This window comes from Centrocercus urophasianus, unplaced genomic scaffold (genome assembly GCF_019232065.1).
Source record: "Centrocercus urophasianus isolate 14NV4802_14NV808 unplaced genomic scaffold, USGS_Curo_1.0 seq_21, whole genome shotgun sequence".
Lineage (NCBI taxonomy): Eukaryota > Metazoa > Chordata > Aves > Galliformes > Phasianidae > Centrocercus > Centrocercus urophasianus.
Window position 1 is genome coordinate 2,820,438 of NW_024884767.1, and position 20,405 is coordinate 2,840,842.

Here is a 20,405-nt window from a genome sequence, read left to right on the forward strand (position 1 = left end):
CACAAGCAACTGTCCACCACCCCAACTGATGCTCAGCTCGGCCCCCCAGAGCAGCAGAAGAGAGAAATGAACCCCCATTCCCTTCAAATCTCCTTAAGATTAAGATGGCCAGGGCTCCGTAGAGCACTGCTTAGCAACAACTATAAGTGTTGGTGTGCTATCAACAACATTTTTCTCCTACAACTAAAACAGCACTGTACCAGACACTGAAGAAAACAATTCCATCCCAGTTGATACCGAGGCGCATAAGAAGTACATATCAAAATCTCCTATCTGCAAAGTGGTACTCAGAAAAAAATGCACAGAGAAGAAATAGTTTTAGCTGTTTTGTTCTGATTTTCGTAACATTAATTTTACTAATAGCATTCCTAGACATATTCAAGGTGCTTTTAACGGAACTGGCTTAGAAAGCAGACTTCTACAATGAAGATACATTATTTGAGGATAGGCTGTTACTGAAATATAAGGCTTGAGATGAGAATTTCTATCTCAAGTCACATAAACTTAATCCATACCATTCCTGACAAATGTTTGCTGAATGACTTTTTCAGAAGCTCCAGGAACATATATTCCACAATCCCATTTGCCGTTTGACTGCAGGCCAAGGTGAATCTTCCCTATGCTGTCTTATTATTTCTTGTCCTAATTCCACAGACACGGGCAACACGATACGCTTCTGGCAATAACCTTTAGTCTACCTGAAAGCGCTTCCAATCTCCTTTCACTGTTCTCTCTTGTACCTCAGGATGCCAAGCAGCCACAGCGCATGTTAAAGACAGTGCATGTTAAAAAGGACTGAGGCAGCATAGCTTTCCTCATCTCTTGGTTACTGCAATACTGGAGGCACAACCCAAAATCCAGGGAGAGTAGATAAACCAGTAGAGTGATTAGATGAACCTTAATAACACTGCAGTGTATAACCCATTTACAGCCACAGCAGAAAACCACCATCACTCCATGGTGATTTCGTTCAGGACACATACAGTATCTATCTATCAAACACAAAATGCTTCCTTTGAGTTTGTACTACTAATTATTCAACCATGCAGTCAAAGGCACAACAATTATTTTGTTTCCAAACAGAAACATGACTTTTTGTAAAAGAGAAAGCAAAAAACCAAGCTGTAGAAAGGAACATTAAGTTTCTGAAACCCCTCTGCTGAGCTCTTGTTTATGTATTAATCTTTATGTGAAAAATGATTTTTATATTTCTATTTGACATGTTGAAAAATGACATTTCTGCTATATTTGAGTAATGACACTAACTGTTTTTAAGTAACATAGCCAATTAAACATTACTAAGATTAATCTGAATAAACTAGAAATTATTCAGAAACGCAACAAAAAATCAAAAAATCACAAAAATTAAACTTCATATTTATTATGAAAGCTAAATTCATAGAAACTTTCAAGTTGCTCTACAAAGTAATTGATACGTGGTCATGCTTTCACACTTAAGGAATGACGGCCCCTAAGGGTCATATAGCAGTAATTTATTTTTTATAATCCTAGGGTGAGAAATTTGTGATTCCAAGTTCTGTTTACCAGTCTCAAGGTTTTTGTGGATATGGATTTGGCAGTTGCACATGGAGGAGACTTGCGCAATAGTGGAATATTCTCTGCTTCTAGTCACAGTAAATGGCTATGGCAGAGAACATAGCGTATCACCAATTTAAGCATAATTTAGGTATGTTAAAATGAAATTAGCAATCTAATTGTGTTTCAAAATACTTCTTTTCACTTGTTATTGAACCCTGTGCAATCCATTGAGCCCTGTGCTAATCATGCACTTCTCCCTTCCTCAGGTTTGGCATGAAGAATAAAAGAAAACTCATTAGCTTTCCAGCAACGCTAGGATATTTTCCGATTAGACACTGAATTCTGCAGAACTTCAGCTTGCTTTAAGGATGACTACAGAAAACTGTTTTCACACTTTTCTAGTTTTACATTTACATTTATCTGTCTTGAATAAAATTCTTTTTTTCTTCCCTTAATTTGTTTGGTTGTTCCTATATTTGTTTCTATCTTTGTTTGTCTGTGGAGTAGGAAACAAATATGTAAAAACTCAGATATGTGACACACACATTATGCTGTATTGTTATCTCCTTCTCTTCCTAGATTCATTCTAAAGGATGTTTTGTTTTCTGTCATATTTGCACTAGAAAAACTAGTAATTTCTTTAAATAAGGCGAATGAATATATCTTAAAATCTACGTTTTCAGGAGCTGTCAGCACTCTTGGGAAAAAATGTGCAAGCTGAAGAATATCCACACCAGCGCTGTAAAATGAAGTTTACCAGTTGGAAAGCTCATATTCTGCCTCTCTATTGAAATAACCTGCTGACACAGACGCACACTTTCACAGTCATGCTGACTAGTAGGAACGGTAATTTCACAGGTGCTAATTGAACAGAAAATCTCTCTTATTTCCTTTATAGCTTTTGTTAAATTCTATTGGTAGCAGTGAAATATCTGGATTCAGACCTGATGACTGCTTTGAAGTTCTGATCCAGTTCTCTTAAATAGTTAAAGCAACCAGATGCTGATCCTATTTTCTCTTTTAATTGTTAATCAACTGCTTTCAACTTAATCAACTCAACTTAATTGAGGTGCCAGACTTATACATATATACATATATAGGCATTTAATGATTCCTTCTACTAAAAATCTGCCAATTCCAAAAGAACAAATAAGAACAAATACATTCTTTTGGAATTAAGACTGGGAAGACAACATACAGTTACACTGAAACTCAATTTACATTTTTTCTAGCAGGTCTACAATGAAAATCAATGGGATTAAAACTTCAACATAATTAGCATTCCTGAAATCCATCTTGACAATGAGAATATTCCCTTGCCTCAATAGAGGGGAAGTGTATGTACTTTTCAAGTGGCAAATCTCATTTGGCTGCCTAGAGACATTCTTCCTCTCTTTGTGCATTTTCTTTTCCCTTCGTAAGAACAGCAACTGCTCCTAGAAGTGACAATATTACTAGTTATAAGATGCATTCATTGAAAGCATTTAAAAAATACCAGTGGCACTAATGAGAATTCTACATTATGATGGAATACATGTTCTTCAGAAAGAAGTAAAAATGTGGGATTATCCTGCCATATACTGCTGAAATGATAGGCTAAATATGAGCAATAACTACAGTAAAGAATGTGAACTGCATGCAAACAGCTGTTATTTAAATCTGTCTATCCAGAAATGGCAATTCTCATGGCCTCTAAGCTGTTTCTGTATTCTCCTATAAAACATCTGACTTTTTAATAACTGGAAATTCAGATAACAGTACTTAGATCTTGTTTCTGGAAGCCATTTCATGTAGGTATAACCTTATATTCATGTAAAACAGCTTTTAGAATCAGGGCTTGAAGCCATGTTAAAAATACAAAATTAATTTAAAGGTCATGGTCTTTTATTAGTGTGGAACAACTTCAGAATGAAGATTTAGAGCAATCCTGGTATATACAGTAGAAGTCTTTCAACACTGCTTCAGTGTAGTGCAGTGAAATTGTTATTTGTTATTCCATCAAGTATTTTAAACTTAAGAAAAACATTTAAATATACACTTACATTATATAGCATAATAATAAACATTATATATACATGTTGCAGGAACTAAAGTTAAAAACTGGGAGAAGAAAGATCTGCCCACTGTAAGTGAAGATCAGACTTGAAATCATCTAAAGAACCTGAAACTGCAAAAGTCCATGGGACCCGATGAGATCCTTGCATAGGTTCTGAGGGAACTGGTGAATGAAGCTGCCAAGCCACTATCCATGATATCTGAAATGTCCTGGCAGTATGGTGAAGTTCCCACTGACTGGAAAATGGGAAACATAGCCCCCATTTTCAGGAAGAGAGTAAAAGAAGATATAGAGAACTACAAGTCAGTCAGTCTCACCTCTCTGCCTAGCAAGATAGTGGAGCAGATCCTCCTCAAGGCCCCACTCAAGCCCACAGAAAATAAAAGATGAGGTGACTTGAGGTAGCCAGCATGGCTTCACCAAGGTCAAACTCTGCCTGACAGCCTTGGTGGCCTTTTATGATGGAAGATACAGTGCCAGAGGATAAAGGAAAAGCAACTGATGTCATCCATCTAAACTTGTTCAAAGCGTTTGACACTGTCCCACGCAACATCCTGGTCACCAGATTGGATTTGATGGATGGACCACTTGCTGGATAAGGAACTGTCTGGATGGTCACACTCAGAGTTGCGGTCAATGGCTCAGTGCCCAAGAGGAGACAGGTGACAAGGGCTGTTCCTCAGAGACCGCTGCTGGGTCTGGTGCCCTTTAACATCCTTGTAGGCGACACGGACAGTGGGATTGAGCACGCCCTCAGCAAGTTTGCAGACGACACCAAGCTGAGTGGTGCAGCTGACACGCCAGAGGGAAGGGATGCCATCCAGAGGGGACTGCAAAGCATGAGAGGTGGGCCCATGCCAGCCTCATGAAGTTCAACAAGACCAAATGTAATGTTCTGCATCTGGGTTGGGGCAATCCCAAGCACAAACAGATTGGGAAGAGAATGGCCCACACAAAAAGTCTTCTTATAACGGCATGTAGCAACAGGTCAAGGGAAAATGGCTTTAAACTGGAAGAGGGTAGATTTGGACCAGATATTAGGAATAAATTCTTTGCTACGAGGGAGGTGAGATACTGGAACTGGTTACCCAGAGAGGCTGGATGCCCCCTCCCTGGAAGCATTCAAGGCCAGGCTGGATGGGGCTTTGAGCAACCTGGTCTAGAGGGAGGTGTCCCTGCTTATAGCAGGGGGGCTGGAACTAGATGATCTTAAACATCTCTTCCAACTTAAACTTTTCTATTATTCCATGATTCTATGATTCTGACCTTCCCATTATTTTTTTCTTATCCACATTTCTTTTCACCACAGACAGGAAACAAAATATTCATAAAAAAGATAACCAACTAGAGCCAAAAAGAGAGTCACAATTCACATGATCACTGTGGTAACTAACTTTTTAGCTTGTTAAGCTCTTTATGCCACCCGTGGAAACAAACGAGCTACTCTACATAATGATTTCTGTTATTCAATGAAGTAACTAATCTTCTGTCAAGTCACTCTTATGCATTTATTACAACTGAAGTCACTGGTGATGTACTCCAGGGCACCCAGCTGGGTCAAAATCTTTGTTAATGATCCAAGAACTGTGTCCCAGTGCAATATCAGCAAGCTGACAGATGACACGGTATGGGGAGAAGAGACTGATACACTGGATGGGTGTGCTGGACTTCCAGAGGGATCTGGACAGACTAGAGAATTGGGCTGCCAGGGATCTGGAGAAGTTCAATAAGGGAAACATCTTTACCTGGTCCTCACCCTGGGAAGCAGGGCTGACCAGCCAGAATGAAGCTGTGCAAAGAAGGATTTGGGGGTTCTGGTGGATATCAAGTAAATCCCAAGCCAGGAGCGTGCCTGCACAGCAGAGGAGTCCAATAGCTGCCCAGGCTAGATGAGGAGGAAGTCAAGGGAGGTGATCCCTCCTCCTTGCTCAACACTGGTGAGATATATCTGCAGTTCTGTGTCCAGCTCTGGGCTCTCCAATATAAAAGAGACATGGAATTACTGGAGAGAGTCCAGTGCAGGACTGTGAAAACCAAGGTATGAGAAGCTGAGAGATCTGGGACTGTTCAGCCTTCAGAAAAGAATGCTCAGGAGGCCTCATTTACATGTATAAATATTTGGTGAGAGGGAACAAAGAGAAGGCAACAGGGTTACAAACTCTCCTCAGTCGTGCCCAGTGGAAGGAAAACATTAGAAAAGTGGTGCTTATGTTGGTTGTGGAGCCTCAACTACAGAGACACTCAAAACCAATAGCATATGGTCCTGGGCACCCTGCTCTAGGTGTCCCTGTTTAAGCAAGGGGTGGGACAGATAATCTTCAGAGGACACTGATAAGCTCAACCTTTTTGTGATTCTGTGATTCTGAACAGCTGTAGCTTCAGGTTCTTTTCAGATCAATGTTTTTGGATTGGTAAGTCCTGAAAAGTCAGACCACCAGAGAGGATCCCTTCCTCAGAAGGAATAATATGAGGTAGTATTGCTGGCTTCGGAGACTTAGTAACACACAGCAGGTGGGGATTTGTTTCTGAGTACTCCACTTTATCCAGTAATGTGCAATGCTATGTGAAGTCATAATAAATAAATTGTTCATTGATTTAGCATTTTTCTTCTTGGAAGCCATTCATAACCAGAACACTATTTATACAAATGTGTCTGCTACCCATATTTTTCTTGGTGAAACAAAATATCTATACATTTCAGTGTCAATAAATCACAGCCTGATAAAATACTACCTGGCATACAAAAAAATCTGCCTGATTTCGTATATCAAGTTATGTTTCTTTAGTGAGCTGCATGGATAATTAGTACATTTAAGACAGCAGAATTTCAAATTGTTGGGCTTATATTTTCTTTTCCAGAAGGTAGAATTAGTCAGAGATACTTTCCATTTTCCAGAAGACCCTGCTTTTTACATATGTAGGCAGACCACATGGGTACATATATATTTGACGGACTGAAGAAGAATTGAAGTTACAGGAAACAATTTGGCTTTTTAAATTGAATTTACTTCCATCATATTTTAATACTTTTTATATTATACAAAATATATACATATTTTATACTTTTTAGATATTAAAGTTTTGCAGAACTCTAATATGAATACAAAACATCACCCAAAGGGATGGTATAGTACTGCATTCATATTAGCTATAAATCTATTCTTGCTAAGAATCCACAGGTTAAGTGAAGCAGTGCTTTCAATTTGAGGTATTTAATCTGGTCTGGAGTATGAGGGTTTCTGATGGGTACAACTTAGAGGTGATATGGTTGCATATCACAAGCTCAATGTCACACTTTTTGCCTACTGGCCATTTCAATCAATCTTCAGCTAATCAGTTTGCTTACTCTATGCAGCAAGAGTTTTTTCCACAGTCCAATGTTCTGATCTGTTTGAAACTGAGTAACCTGGTTGTAGCAACTCATGTTAATTGTTTCTCTGACAACAAATCCTACAGGCAAGACCAAATCAATGTTTTCATTCCCACTGCAGGAACTTAATTGGCGCTTTCATTGAGACATGGTACCAGACCTTAAGTCTCTCCTTTCAGGGCATCACAATGCAAGACAAAACCATACAACAGAACTTATAAAAAGCCATGTTATTTTGCACTTCAGTAGACTGGAATTACAGTTATATTAGACAGCTTTTAAACAATTATCAGCCATAAATACAAAATGGGCGATTAGGAACTACCCAGTAGAATAGAAAGTTTTTGCCTGAGTCTGATAAGTTTATTCAGTTCTGAAATACGATTAACAGAAAACATTTACCTTCCTATGTTTACTTCTCAGATTTAAAACTAAACCAAATGGATTTTCTTGGCCTATGATCATTTATATTATTATTAAGTGATTCCAATTCTTATTAGCTAGTCACGTACTAGGCACTGAAGTGAAGATGATTAATCTAGTTTCATATCTTCACATAAAATACTGTATGTCACAGGCAACATCTTTACCACTTTGCATCAGTATCAACTAATGAATGTACAGACATTTCCAGACAAGCAAACTTCCCAAATGATGTTGTGTTAAGCTTTAAACCTCTAGGAGCTGACATGAAAATGAAGTGATTAGTTATACTGCATGCAACAGAAGAAAACTTTTCAGACAGTAATGGAAAGAACTGCTACCTATTTGCTGATATGTCCAAAGAGATTAAATGCTTTTTATGCTGATGTAGCATCACAGCCAACCACAGTACATTAGTCTTATCATAGTGGTCAACACAGTTCATAAGCATTATATAAGCAATAGCTATCAGAACTAATCAAATACGAAGAAATTAGATGTTATATTCTGCTTCTCAATAGTGTCATTACTGCTGAGTGACTATCACGTGCTTCCATTACCAAATCCTTTGTTCATAGTTTTATAATAAGATTGTAATATTTAGTCTTCTCTGCTGAGGGAGCAGTGTGAAAATAAAGTTAGGAAATTCTAGGTGTCTTAAGGATTTAAAAGCAGAAGAAAAAGGATTTTTGGAGCTTTTTCATCTCCTTACACTCACTTGCTTTTTCCAGTTGTAATGTGATTTCATGACTTAGTATTTTTAGGAACTGTGCCTAGGTGAAGAAACTAGATTTAGGAACCTCACTCTATAGAGCTACAGCAATAAATCAATGCTCCATTCCCATTTACAGATAATATCCCTGGGGTGCACTGTGGGAACTACAGACAGATGAGTCTACCTCAGCATCTCATAATCTACTGAGTCTATAGTTGAGGATAAGATCACTAAGGAAAACATTAAAGACAGTCTGCTGGAAAAGAGCCAGCATGATTTCTACAAATGACAATGCTGCCTCACCTGGTGAGAGTTTTTTAATTGTGGCATTTTGCATAGGGATAAAGGGGATACCATGTAAATAACATACTTGGATTTTCCAAAAGTATCTGAAAAAAATTCACATCAAAGGCTTTTGCCTGGAGATATGGTCTTTCCATAGACTGAAATCTATTTAAAGAACAGGAAGCAGTCTTTCAAGATGAATCCCCCAGGGATCAGCACTTGAATCACTTTTACTCATCAGTGACCCACAGAGAGGTGTGAATGGGGAAATTACAAAGTTTGAGCTACTAAGCTCTCTTGTTCAAATATTACTCTGATGATGAGCAGCTCAAGAATGACATAAAAAATTTAATGAGTGGTCAAAAAGGTGTCAAATGAACCTCAGTGTACACAAACAGAGATGTTGCATCTAAGAAAAAAGCCTAAACTCTGCCTACTCAATACTGGACTTGGAAATTGCCATCACAATTCAAAATAGATATCTTGGAGTCATCTGAAGTCATCGGCTCGAACAGCAGCTACAGCTACTGCCAAAAAGAAGTTGGTAAAAATGTTCAGCATGGAGAACAAGGCAGAAGCATGGACAAGACGAATGAAGTACTATTCACCACATCCACAATACTGGAAATAGGAAGCACTCACTGAAGTTCACAGCAGATCACTTCAACACATATAAAAGAGATTACTTCTCTACCTGGGGTAGAAATCTTCTGAAACCTTCTAGAGGCACACACAGGATCAGCAGGTTCAAAGAGAATTTAGGGATATTCAGACACTATAGGTCCATAGTTGACACTAAAGAGACCTGCCAGGAACACACCCTCTGATGTTCCTACCAGGAACTGTTGACCTTGAGGAGATATGAGGCCACAGACGACAGACAGAAAGTGCACAAACCTGCAGTCTCTCCTTAAATAATATATATCATTGCTACTTTCAGAGACAAGATGGTAAGCCAGAATGTTGAACTTTCTGACTAAATATTATGTGTCTTAGGTTCATAAGAAAGTAAAAATAAAATGGTAGTGAAGTTTAGCTAAGAATCCATTATGTTATTCATGTAAATAGTCTATATAAAAATTACTCCCCAAGAAAACACACCGCATACATAATGAATAAGCATAGCAGTTCAATTAAGGATAGAAATTAGACTCCAAAAAGCTACTATTTCAGAAAGCATCTCCTTTTATTATGGTTTATAAGCTGTTTACTCAGCATTCTGTAGAAAACCTAATTATCCAATAATTTAATATAACAGAAATAAAAATGTTTCTTGGGGAACTGCTGAGAAGAGGATTGTATTTCTAAGCTGACAAACTATGGAATAATATCCTCTTTCATGATATTCCCCAAAAGAAACATGGTCAGTGAAGCCACAAGACAGGATGGCTTCTTTATTCCATCTGCTCAGAGAAGAGATGGAAAATATTAGAAAACACCACCCAGACACCAAGATACGTATTTCTTAAGTTTTCTTGTTTCATAAGTACAGCGTAAAAGAAGATTTGACTTTTGAGTAAAATTTCTCACAAAATGCCTTAATTTTTGAAAGATATAGATTAATTATTTTCACTAATTGCTAAAGAGAAAAAATCCTATAACAAAATGCAAAGTTATTTGTCAGTGGTACATAATCCAGCACAGTTCTGTTTACAATTTCGTTTTGATACACTAGATTCTTGATGGCTAAGAAAGAGCTAGGAGACCCTAATGTGCTAACAATAACAGAACTAAGAAATTCCAAACAAACTACAAAATTTCATTAAAATGAAATTGCAATGTAATTACCATAGACAAGTTGTTTGACAACTTCAGTGCTTCATCACAATGCTACTATCTATTCTTTATGACTTCCCAAAGTTACCCAATTCAAAATCATAGTAACCTCTTCATTCTGTTTTCTCAGTACCAGCCCGAAGTGCTCACATGACCTTGGAAACATCATAATGCCTTTCCTGCATAAGTTACTCCATTTGCTCCATGTAAAATTTCTTGTGACTTGAAATTATTTTGCATAAATGTGTAGTACAGCATTGCAGTGATGGCTTCTGATCAGCTAACTTAGCTACGGTAGGGTTGACAGAGAAGGAGGAAATCTCTGTTTCTCAGTTTCCTGTCTTACAGAAGAGGACCTAATTTCAGCACAAAAAACCTCCCCACAAGAAACAAATGAACAAAAGCAAATAAACGGTATAACAGAAGAAGGAGAAATGTATACACTTAACTGCACTATCTCTTCAGCAGACTTGCTTTTGTATCTGACCACATGAAGAAGAATGAACTGCAGTCTGGTAAGCAAAGCAGCTTGAGTTGAGGCTCTTGCAGGAAGTCCAAGTGGGCATTTTCTTCTGAAGGTGCTCCACCATACATAAAAGATTCTAGTTACATCATAGACCAGAATCTTCTTTTCCCAGGCTCCTTTCTGGGCCGAAGACCAGTGCAGCAATTTCCCAAGAGCAAAAATGCTCTTCTGCATTACTTCCCATGTGGATAAACACTGTTGAGAGGTGCAGTTCTCACTGTTCAAACAAAATTGCCTTTTTCCTCAACATTTCATATTGGTGGCTAACTTAGGCAGCTCTCTTGGTGAATTCACTGAGGTCTGATGCTCTGTTGCAGATGGAACAAGCTGATACAGATGTCACTATCAAACTGGCTTTCCATATAGAACAACAAACATCCCACTTCCACAGTTTATAATGGTGTCTGAAAACAAGATTGCCTTTAAATGCTAATAAACATAATAAAAAACTAATGATTCCATCTTTAAGGCAATGTGCAATTAACGCTGGAGAGATTTAACTTCATTTGTGAAGGGGTACATATGCTACATTTCATTCTTAAATCATTCTATACTTCCAGCATTTGTATTTGTATGTAGAACACCAAAGCATAGATTTTAAAAGGCATAATATAACTTGTTCCCCATCCTGCTTAAAGAGAACTGAGTCAAACACTCAGCGCCAACATCAGCACAGATGAGAATGAGCTGAAGGGATTCCATCATGTGCTTTGGAAGAGGAGGTTAAGCCCTGAGGATTTTCCTGCTGGTACCATTTATGGAGGAGACAATTTGCTATGTTTAAAGATAAGCAAAAAGCAATTCCTGAAGGACATTTCTCTGAAATTCCCAAGGGAAAATTTAAAGATCTTGTGAAAGATAGAAAGGCTTTTCATGTGGTGATGTAGATGGTGATGGAATCGTAGGAGACAATTTAGTGGCTTTATTTTCATAGAATGGGAGGACCAGGAGGTCAAATGAAAGCAGAAAAGGAAGAGGTTTCAGCAATCACAGAAAAATTCACAAGTAACATTATATATAGAATTTTACTGCTATGCAGAAGTAAAAAAAGGAGTTACAGTAGCACACAATGGATGTAAGGATTCAATTTTGCTTTCAGCATTAGAAGAATACTGGGAAAGATTTTTCCCAGAAATATTTGTTTTCCTCTAACTCAGATGTAATGAATTACAACATGGATAATTTTCATGCTATGCCTGAACTGAAATTGCAGTAAAAGGATGAATAAAACGCATTGAATAAAATAGGAACAGAAGAGTTTGAAAATTAGCTTTCAGTAGCAAGCACATAAACCAGAATAGATATTATAGAATAACAATACATTACAGATATTACAATGTAAATATTTCAAAGTACACTCTGAAACTAATCTTTAGTGAAGGCCTGTAATATTGCCATCATCTGCAGATTTGCCAACAAAGGAAAGTCAAACTTGTGGGTGAGCTTTATCAAACAGACTTTGCAGAATCCCTAATAAAAAACAGTTTGTACACCTGCTTTAAAGGGTTTAAGTTGCACATCATTCTTGTCTGTAACCACACCAAACCCAAAGCAAGCTAAATGACATCTAGCATTAATAGCAGAAAACAATCGCTGGTTAAAGCACAGACTTTGTCCTTCTTACTTTGTGGAAGTAATTCCAACATTTCTTACTGAAGTAATAATCCTGTATGATATTTGTGAATTTCAAATCTGTAATTCCACTGTGATTCAAAAACTCACATGCACCCTTCTAGACCTCAGCCAGCATGCAGCAGGATGGCTGAGCCTTTCTCTCAGCAATGAGTTGCTGCAAAACTTTTCTTACAGCTGGCAATAAGAAGCAGTGTGGCTGCTGATCCTGCCAGACCCACACCAAGTTGTGATGGACCACATGCTGATTTTCTTTCAACTAACGATAAGACACTGGAGACATTCTACATTTCCTTCCTTTTAAGTCCTCAGACAATCTAGTGGTAACATGGTGGTGGCCAGGGCCTAAAATAAATGTAACCTACCAACATCACTCGTTCTCCCCCTTGATATCTCACACATCACTGCACCAGTGCCTGGAACGGGAACTTTGCTGGACTCTCCATCTGGCTAAAGCAGCATGAGCCGTGAATCTTGCCTCAGCAGGAAGTTGATCATTGAGCATACTACATTTCCTCTTTCTTCTAAAAACTGCAGGAGGGATCTATGCTGAACCTGGAAATTTTATTTCATTTAGGACTCTTGTGACAATGTTTTGTTCTGTTTTCTCTTTAGTTAATGTGGGTTTTCATCTCTCACAGTTTGGTTTAAATTCAAATGAATTTCATGAACATGAATCAACTTTAAAGTCTCCAGTTTTTGAGAAGTTTATGTAATACGTACCCTGAACCCCATTAATTAGCCATTGCAGTCTTCAAGGCAGTCTCATTATGAGGCTAGTCCTAAAAATGATTTTACTTTCACTGCTCATTTCTGTTCCACAGAACGGTAGCAACAGAGGAGACCAGACTGACTCAGACGTCAAGCCAACCTTGATGGTGAATCTAGTTTGGAATTAATTACCTATTTGTGATAAATACTAAGCCTTGAAATAAAGTATTTTTGCAATTGAACTTGTGCCTGAAACAGAAAAAAATAGTGATGTGGCTGTTGGCAACTTTGCCGAGCTTACTGCAGCTGTGGATTGTTTTTTCCCTATATTTATAATCATTACTAGTGTTATTGAATGTGTTTTTACATAGATTTAAACGTTTTTTTTGGGTCAAAATAACTGATGATTTATTTTCAGCTGGCTTCTTCAGCTGCAGCCTACCTTTTATTTATTTTTACCAATTCCTTACTTGCAAATCATATTACTTCTATGAGGGCTTGAAGAATGTGCACTACTGACCAGACCAGGAACTTAAGAGCTATAGAGGCTACTCTGAAAACAAGATTATTTTGTAATTTTTCTTGTAAGGCTTAGAAGTACTAAAATGCATTGTCACAGTCTTTGCCTCACATAAAAATGCATATAAAATTCCTTCCATAAAAGAATAAAGGGTGTATTTATTTTTCCTTCTTTACTTTTTGTGAACATTAGTAATGCAGAACATTAAAGAAAAGGGGGGGTTGTATCGCTCCCTCAGGCTGAAGAAGCAGAAGACAGAAGTCAACTAGGAGAGGGAACCACCAGCCCCAGTGCAGCCTCTCACCTCTTTGCAGAAAGTAATTGGGAGTCCTCAGAAGTAAAGAACGACACAATGCCTCAGCAAAGTATCAGCAAACATCAGTATGTTCAAGCAAGGAAATGTGGCAAGTTGGTTCAAGCTCGCATAGGATGTCAGAAAGTCAAGCTGTAGCTTCTTGAAAATGGTTTTGACTTCAATACTGGAGTTATTGACACAACCTAAAAGCTAGTTCTGCACTATGTCAATCATGGAGCAAGGAGATGATTAAATGGGTAAAATGTTGGCTCCTGAGGGCGTCTGAATATTCTACAATGAGTTTCTGACAGGTGTCTGAGTAAAGATTGGGTCCTTTGTTGCCTAATCAAAGTTAGATTTTGAGAAATGAACTTTCAAAGCGAGACACTGCTGTACAGTACAACAGCAGCAAGATGAAAATGTACCTGAAGGCAAAGGACTGAGGATTTTGTTTAAGTATCAAATACTGAGAGTTCAGTCTCATTTTCCCATTGTGCTGAAAGGAAGAGATACCATTCTGATCCACTGAGCTGAATTTTGCACACCTTTGCATCGTAACAGGATGGCTGGACAAAGAACATTAGCAGCAGAAGGGCCAGAGCTGGCTTTGTTGTTTGAAGACTCAATATTAAATGTGTTAGGGTTTGATTATTATTTCTCACTAGGTCACTGAAATGCCTGGGAGAACATTCCACTTTTAACAATGCTGCTATTTCTGTAACTTTTCTGCTTCTCTGCACTTTCATACCAATGTACTGCCAGCCAGACCTTGTTTCCAGCCTCAGCAAATTTCACTAGTTTCAGCAAGAGATTTAAGAGGGCTTTTGTCCAGTGGAAATACAGAAATTGGGAGTCCATCCATGATATGCGGAAATAGTTAAGAATATGTAAAAAGCATCATCCTTACTACTGAAATCTGTCAGTACATATTTAACTTCTTAAATAATTTCTATTCTTACCGTGAGTTTACAAGAAAGAAAAGGACATGAAAGATAACAGATTGTGCTGAATTACGTGGGCTAAAATCATATTGAACATTTAAAAGTTTTTCCTCTTGTGGCTTTGGAACCTGTTTCTAATATATTTCTACTAATAGTTCTGTGTGCTATCCTAAGAGGCCAGAAACACATCTGGCAATAGCTAATTTAGTGATTAGCACTAATTTTGTATTAAATTAATGCAGTTCTTTTAGACACAAAAATTATTCCATTCTTATGTTTTTCTAAGACTAGCGACACATTATTCCCTAGCCCAGCAAGGACAAAATACAAATGATAAGTTATACACCCTGCACATTTTAAAAAGTTAATTAATTTCTCTAAAGGTATAAGGTATGTACACATACCCTTACACATACATAGATACAGTCTCTGTATTTTTCCATGCAGCAAGACTGAACTTTTCCACATAATGGCAAACAGGAAGATATGTTATTTGCTGAAATTCTGCCTGTTGTATGCTCAGCAAACAAACTGAAAATTCTAGTTTTCAAATATTAAAAGCTTTGAAATAAAACAAGAGAGATAAAAAATTGCGGTAAATTCTTGCCTTTGTCTTGAACTAAAGAATAGTTTTTTTCTCCCTTCATTAGTCTGATTAACATTTTCAGCTTGTGTTAAGTCTTGTTTTTATGCCCAGGCTCCATTACCTGCCACTCCTTTGTACCAGCTCAGTACCTGTGTGGTGAAGCAGTTCACTGATCAAGGAACTGACATGGCTCATTTGTTATTTTTTAATTTCCTGTGTCAAGTTTTGCTGGGGAAACAATACAAACAGGCAGCCCAGAAAAATCAGCAACAGAAACATTAAGACAGGCAGAGAGGTGAAGTAGTTAGGCTGCTTTAAGTTCTCCTGGAGTTGCTACTTTCCAGTATGATGCAATTAAACATGGGGTATGATATGTTAGTACCTTTTCCTGCAAAGTGTTGAATATCTGTTTAGAAATGTCTGGAATTTTTAAGTAATTACAAGAACTTCTCTATCTAGTGAATATAATAAGAGAGCAACAGGAAACTTTGATTCACTTTAAGGTCATAATCTGTATGACACTGAGAAATCATCACAGGTCATGTAGTCCAGGAGTATAATGATGCATGTAAACAGAAGCCTAGAAGGATTCTTTGTGTCTAAATCTGCCAAATCTTCAGGTAATTTTTCAATATGGAGGACACAGAAAGGAGGTAAATTTTCAAATGAAAAAAAGAGGAATGCAGAAGACTACCAAGTATGGCATTAGTACATCAATGTACTAAGACATAAAAAAATAGTAAAACACCATGAAGATACACTGCACAGCAAGCTTTGTGGCACATTATACAAATATATTTGTATTTGTAATTTTGTAATTGCATTTGTAAAAAGTATTTAGACTAACAAATTTAACCTATAAATTTGAAGTAATAGCATGAGAAAATTTGCCGTATGTTTTAATGGCAAAAATCCTTGGCAATCAACAAAATACATCTCCACAAGCACAATGGTAGAGTTGCAGTGTGTGCACTATTGATGCCCTCTGCTTTCTAAAAAACTGAACACAAAATTATTGCTCTTCGCAACCTGCGTTGCACATGGGCTATTTTGACAGCACAGTCATACTGAGTAATGTTATCAATCTGACATCGACAAATGTGGCTTTTTGTTGCCTGCAAGAGAAGTCTATGATCCTGAATGTAATATCCTCAGGCCCAGGAGGTCTTGGAACCAGTGCTTATTTTAGTGGCTCAAGACTAAGGAAAGCTTTAATGGGGTTAATCACCACTGACAGCCTGAACTCAGCACAGAAGAAAGCAATAGGTTCACAGAGCATAAGAACAGAAGAAGATGCAGTTGTAAGAATGAGAGTGCTGAGGCCTTAAGAAATGTAGAAGGTAATGTGCAGTTAATACTGTTTAGTGTTTACTTTCACAGCATGGCGAAAGGTGCTATCTTTCTATTCTGTTGTCATAAAACATCCGTGAGCAAATTTTGTGAATACCAGATGCTCAATGAAGGTTCTCTAACAAAATGATAAGCTTATTTCAGAACAACTAAATATTTTTGGAAGCCATCACTGCTTTTGTATTTCACATTACTTTGACTGTGCCTCCTGCTGTGATTTCCAGCAATAAGAAGCAGCTGGTTTTAGCATCACATATGCATGAATGGTTAGCAGCTAAATAGCTAAGAGAAATGCAGTGCATTTGAAAAAAAATGAGAATGAAATTTTACATGGAGGAAAAATATCCAACTACTTCAAATTGATGAATCCCATAACAAGCACCAGTATCTGGAATATGGAAATCCTAATGTACCACTGGAACAACATCCTATAGCACAGGCCGGCAATGACAGCAAAAATGAGTGCAGAGTACGCTTTTGTCTTTTTTCTACTCTATCCAGGTTACTTCACACGTTCTATGATGTGGATAAGCAATCCTTGAGCTCTGTGAGGTAATTCTAAGACAGCAATCATTCATTTACATAATTAGTGTAACAGTATTTAATTATATGATTACTGTAAATATGCGTAATGTTCTAATGGCGTAATTTGAATGTGTAATTACTACCTGTAATTATATAATTAGGTGTAATGGCATAACTAAGATTCTCATGAAAAAAGTGGATGTTCATAATGCTACCAATAGGAATTGTTATACGGCACAACAATATCAGCGTTCTGAAAAGAAAATTCGCTGTTTTTTAGTGCTACCTGTGGAAAGCTACTCATAAGGAAATGAATGCTAAACGTTTATGACTAGTGCCACAGTAGTAGAAAAATGTGGGCACTTCCCTCAACAGTGGTAGTTCAGATGTCACCAACCAGTAAAAACATTATTTCCATTGTTAAATGTTTGAATATCTGTATTTCATACATTGTTTTATAATTACAAATTTAAGTAGCACATTACTTTTGTCTTAACTCTTATAGCACATCTCATTTTACATTCCTTCCATGATGCTGTCAATCATCAGATTGGTGGTAGCTTCATATGTAGACCTCTTCCCAGAGGAAGTACAGAAAAGAATTTAGCAACATGACAGTTTATTCTACCTTTGTTACTTTGGTTTCTAAGATTACCTAGTCCTTCATATGTGAATGATTCCTCCTTCAGCTTTAGGAACTCGATCTTTACAATGAACTTTTAATATTATTCATAAAACCATGTGCAAGTGTTCCCAACGCAGATCCTGGAGTAGCTCCACTAGTAAATTCTCTGTAAAGCAGTGATCCATCTTGCACATGTCTGCTTTTGTTCTCCCTTCAGATCAGCCCCTTACTTGCTTGACACCTTTTTTATGCAGGGTTCTTACTTAAAACAAGTAAGAGACAAGGCCAAAACAAACAAAATAAGTTGCTTAATTTCCATGGAATGGCTAGACAACTGGTGGTATTCCTTGCCAGAGGGTCTTGTGAATGAATTCAATAGAGATCAAACAAGCACTTGGAGGAAAAGCTTTCAGGGATCATTCTTCCAGGTACTGAATCAAACAATCAGGCTCAGGATCTCCCCTGAGCAGAAAATGATGGAGACAAATCAGAGAAAATATCCTATGCCCTACTCTACAGTAGCAGTATTTCCTAACAAGAACTGCTGAAGATGTGATACTTGCATAGATTAACGCTCAGTATGAGTCAGTGTTTATATTTTTCTTCTTTACACTATAGACTCTTTCCCATTTGACTCATAGAATAATTTTATGTTTTGCTAATATTTCCATCATATCCGATGCTTTACTTCAATGCCTGACAGATTAGATCTCTTAATTTTTTTCCATTTATAAGAGAATAACATGACTGGTTTAACCATTATGCATCTGTAGACTAGTCAGACACTTATCTACTTGTTCTTGCCAAGGAAAATCCTTACATTTTTTAAAAGAGATGTAGAGTCATGGCAATACTTACTCTGTTGGCAGTTTCTCCCCATAAATTCACCTGGACATTCACATGAATAGTTGGCAACAAGATCTGTACAGATTCCACCATTCTTGCAGGGTTCAGCTTCACATTCATTTACATCTGTGGGAAGCCAACAAGATAATGTCAGGATTAGCAAAGAGAAACTTTAAAAGCAATAAGCACATATTTAAAGTACAAAAACACGGTCTTTATACACTAACATTAGAAGACATGCATTCTTTTTCCCAGTTAACAGTCAGTATAATGCGTGATTAAACAGGGCTGATTCTAGGAAAAAAGTAAAAAAAATTTCACATTAAGTTTGCTAGTCTCCTATACCTACAAAAGATTTACTATGTCCCACACAGCAGAATTAGGAGTTTTGCTCAGGGATTTGCATTACAACTCCCAGACAACATCACAGCTTGGCCTTAAATGTAAAAATTCACTTAGTCCTAACAGAGTACTCATCAGCAACACTTTCAGCTTCTAGAAATACAGCTACTCTACTTTTTTACTAACAGATGCCATTTAAGAATGTCTCTCAGTTCATTTTAACTCATTACCTATCTAATTGACTTGTTTTTTTAACTGTCTAAAAAATTTCCTTCCTGTGCATGAGCTGGTGAGCAAACTGAAAATAACAGCCTGATCTGAAAGCTTGCAAATTTTATTAAATTCAAAAGATAGCATTGATTAATTTTACTTCAATTTCCTGTTTTCAGTAATGTGTGTCTAATGCTACAAAAATACTCCCCTGTGTTTTTCAATGTGATAACCTTACATATAATATCAGGTTATTTTTCTAAAATGCAATATAGTATTTTTCAGTCATTAAATAGACATCAAAGAATGGTGGTATTTCTCAGTTACATTCTTACAGAATAAAAATAAATACACAGAGAATTCTAAGACTCAGAAAGGAGTATGGATTTTAAGCATTACTGTCTCAAATAACCGTATCAATGTATATAATTAAATATTTAAAATATGATAGCTCACACTAGCTTCATTAACTGTTAAAGTCCTGTTGAGGAGAACATAAACAGCAAGCATGAAAGCAACCTTCAGCTTGTACTATAATTCTGCTTCACTAAGTATGCACATCCATTTCAGATGCAGTTGAGGTGAAGCACACAGCCATATAGCACACAAATATGTTAAAATAAACACATTCAAATGAGAGAAATCAGTTTCACTCTTTGGTGAGTTCAATGCCCTATGAAATGAACAAATATTCCTTACAATCCACTTGAACCTGCTTCTGTCTCCAAAATGTGAGACTGGTTTGAGTTGGTATGTACAAACTAAAGAAGGTCATAGCTTCCCATGTATTTTAAGCTGACTGACTGGCACTGCTGTACAATTGGCAGGGTAGCACTCAGCCCACCCATCTGTCTGTCCCTGCACCAGCCCTGTGCGAGCAGTGAGCCCAACTGAGGACACCCAGCCAGCACCAGGGCAGAGCCTCCCCTTCTGATTCACCTCAAAGCTGCACTAATGGTTGCGCCAGGACAGGGCAGGGGGCAGAACTGGCAACTGAAGGCACAGAGAGGAGAGGAGAGCTTCATTGGTAACATTGCCAGGTAAGTTAAAAATACGGGGGGAAGTGGGCATCTTAGATCCAGAACCTGCTGTGTCCCTCCTCTGCAGTCGCAACAGCAAGGCTTTTCCTTTT

The 20,405-nt window shown here is 37.5% G+C and overlaps 1 protein-coding gene across 1 annotated transcript in view; it reads right to left on the bottom strand.

Moving 5' to 3' along the window:
* EDIL3 (EGF like repeats and discoidin domains 3) overlaps positions 1–20,405 on the bottom strand; it is a 270,179-nt gene that overhangs the window by 83,654 nt on the left and 166,120 nt on the right. The window contains exon 5 of the mRNA XM_042822916.1: positions 18,734–18,847. Within this exon, the coding sequence (XP_042678850.1) occupies positions 18,734–18,847 (114 nt within the window). The remainder of the gene's footprint in view (positions 1–18,733; positions 18,848–20,405) is intronic.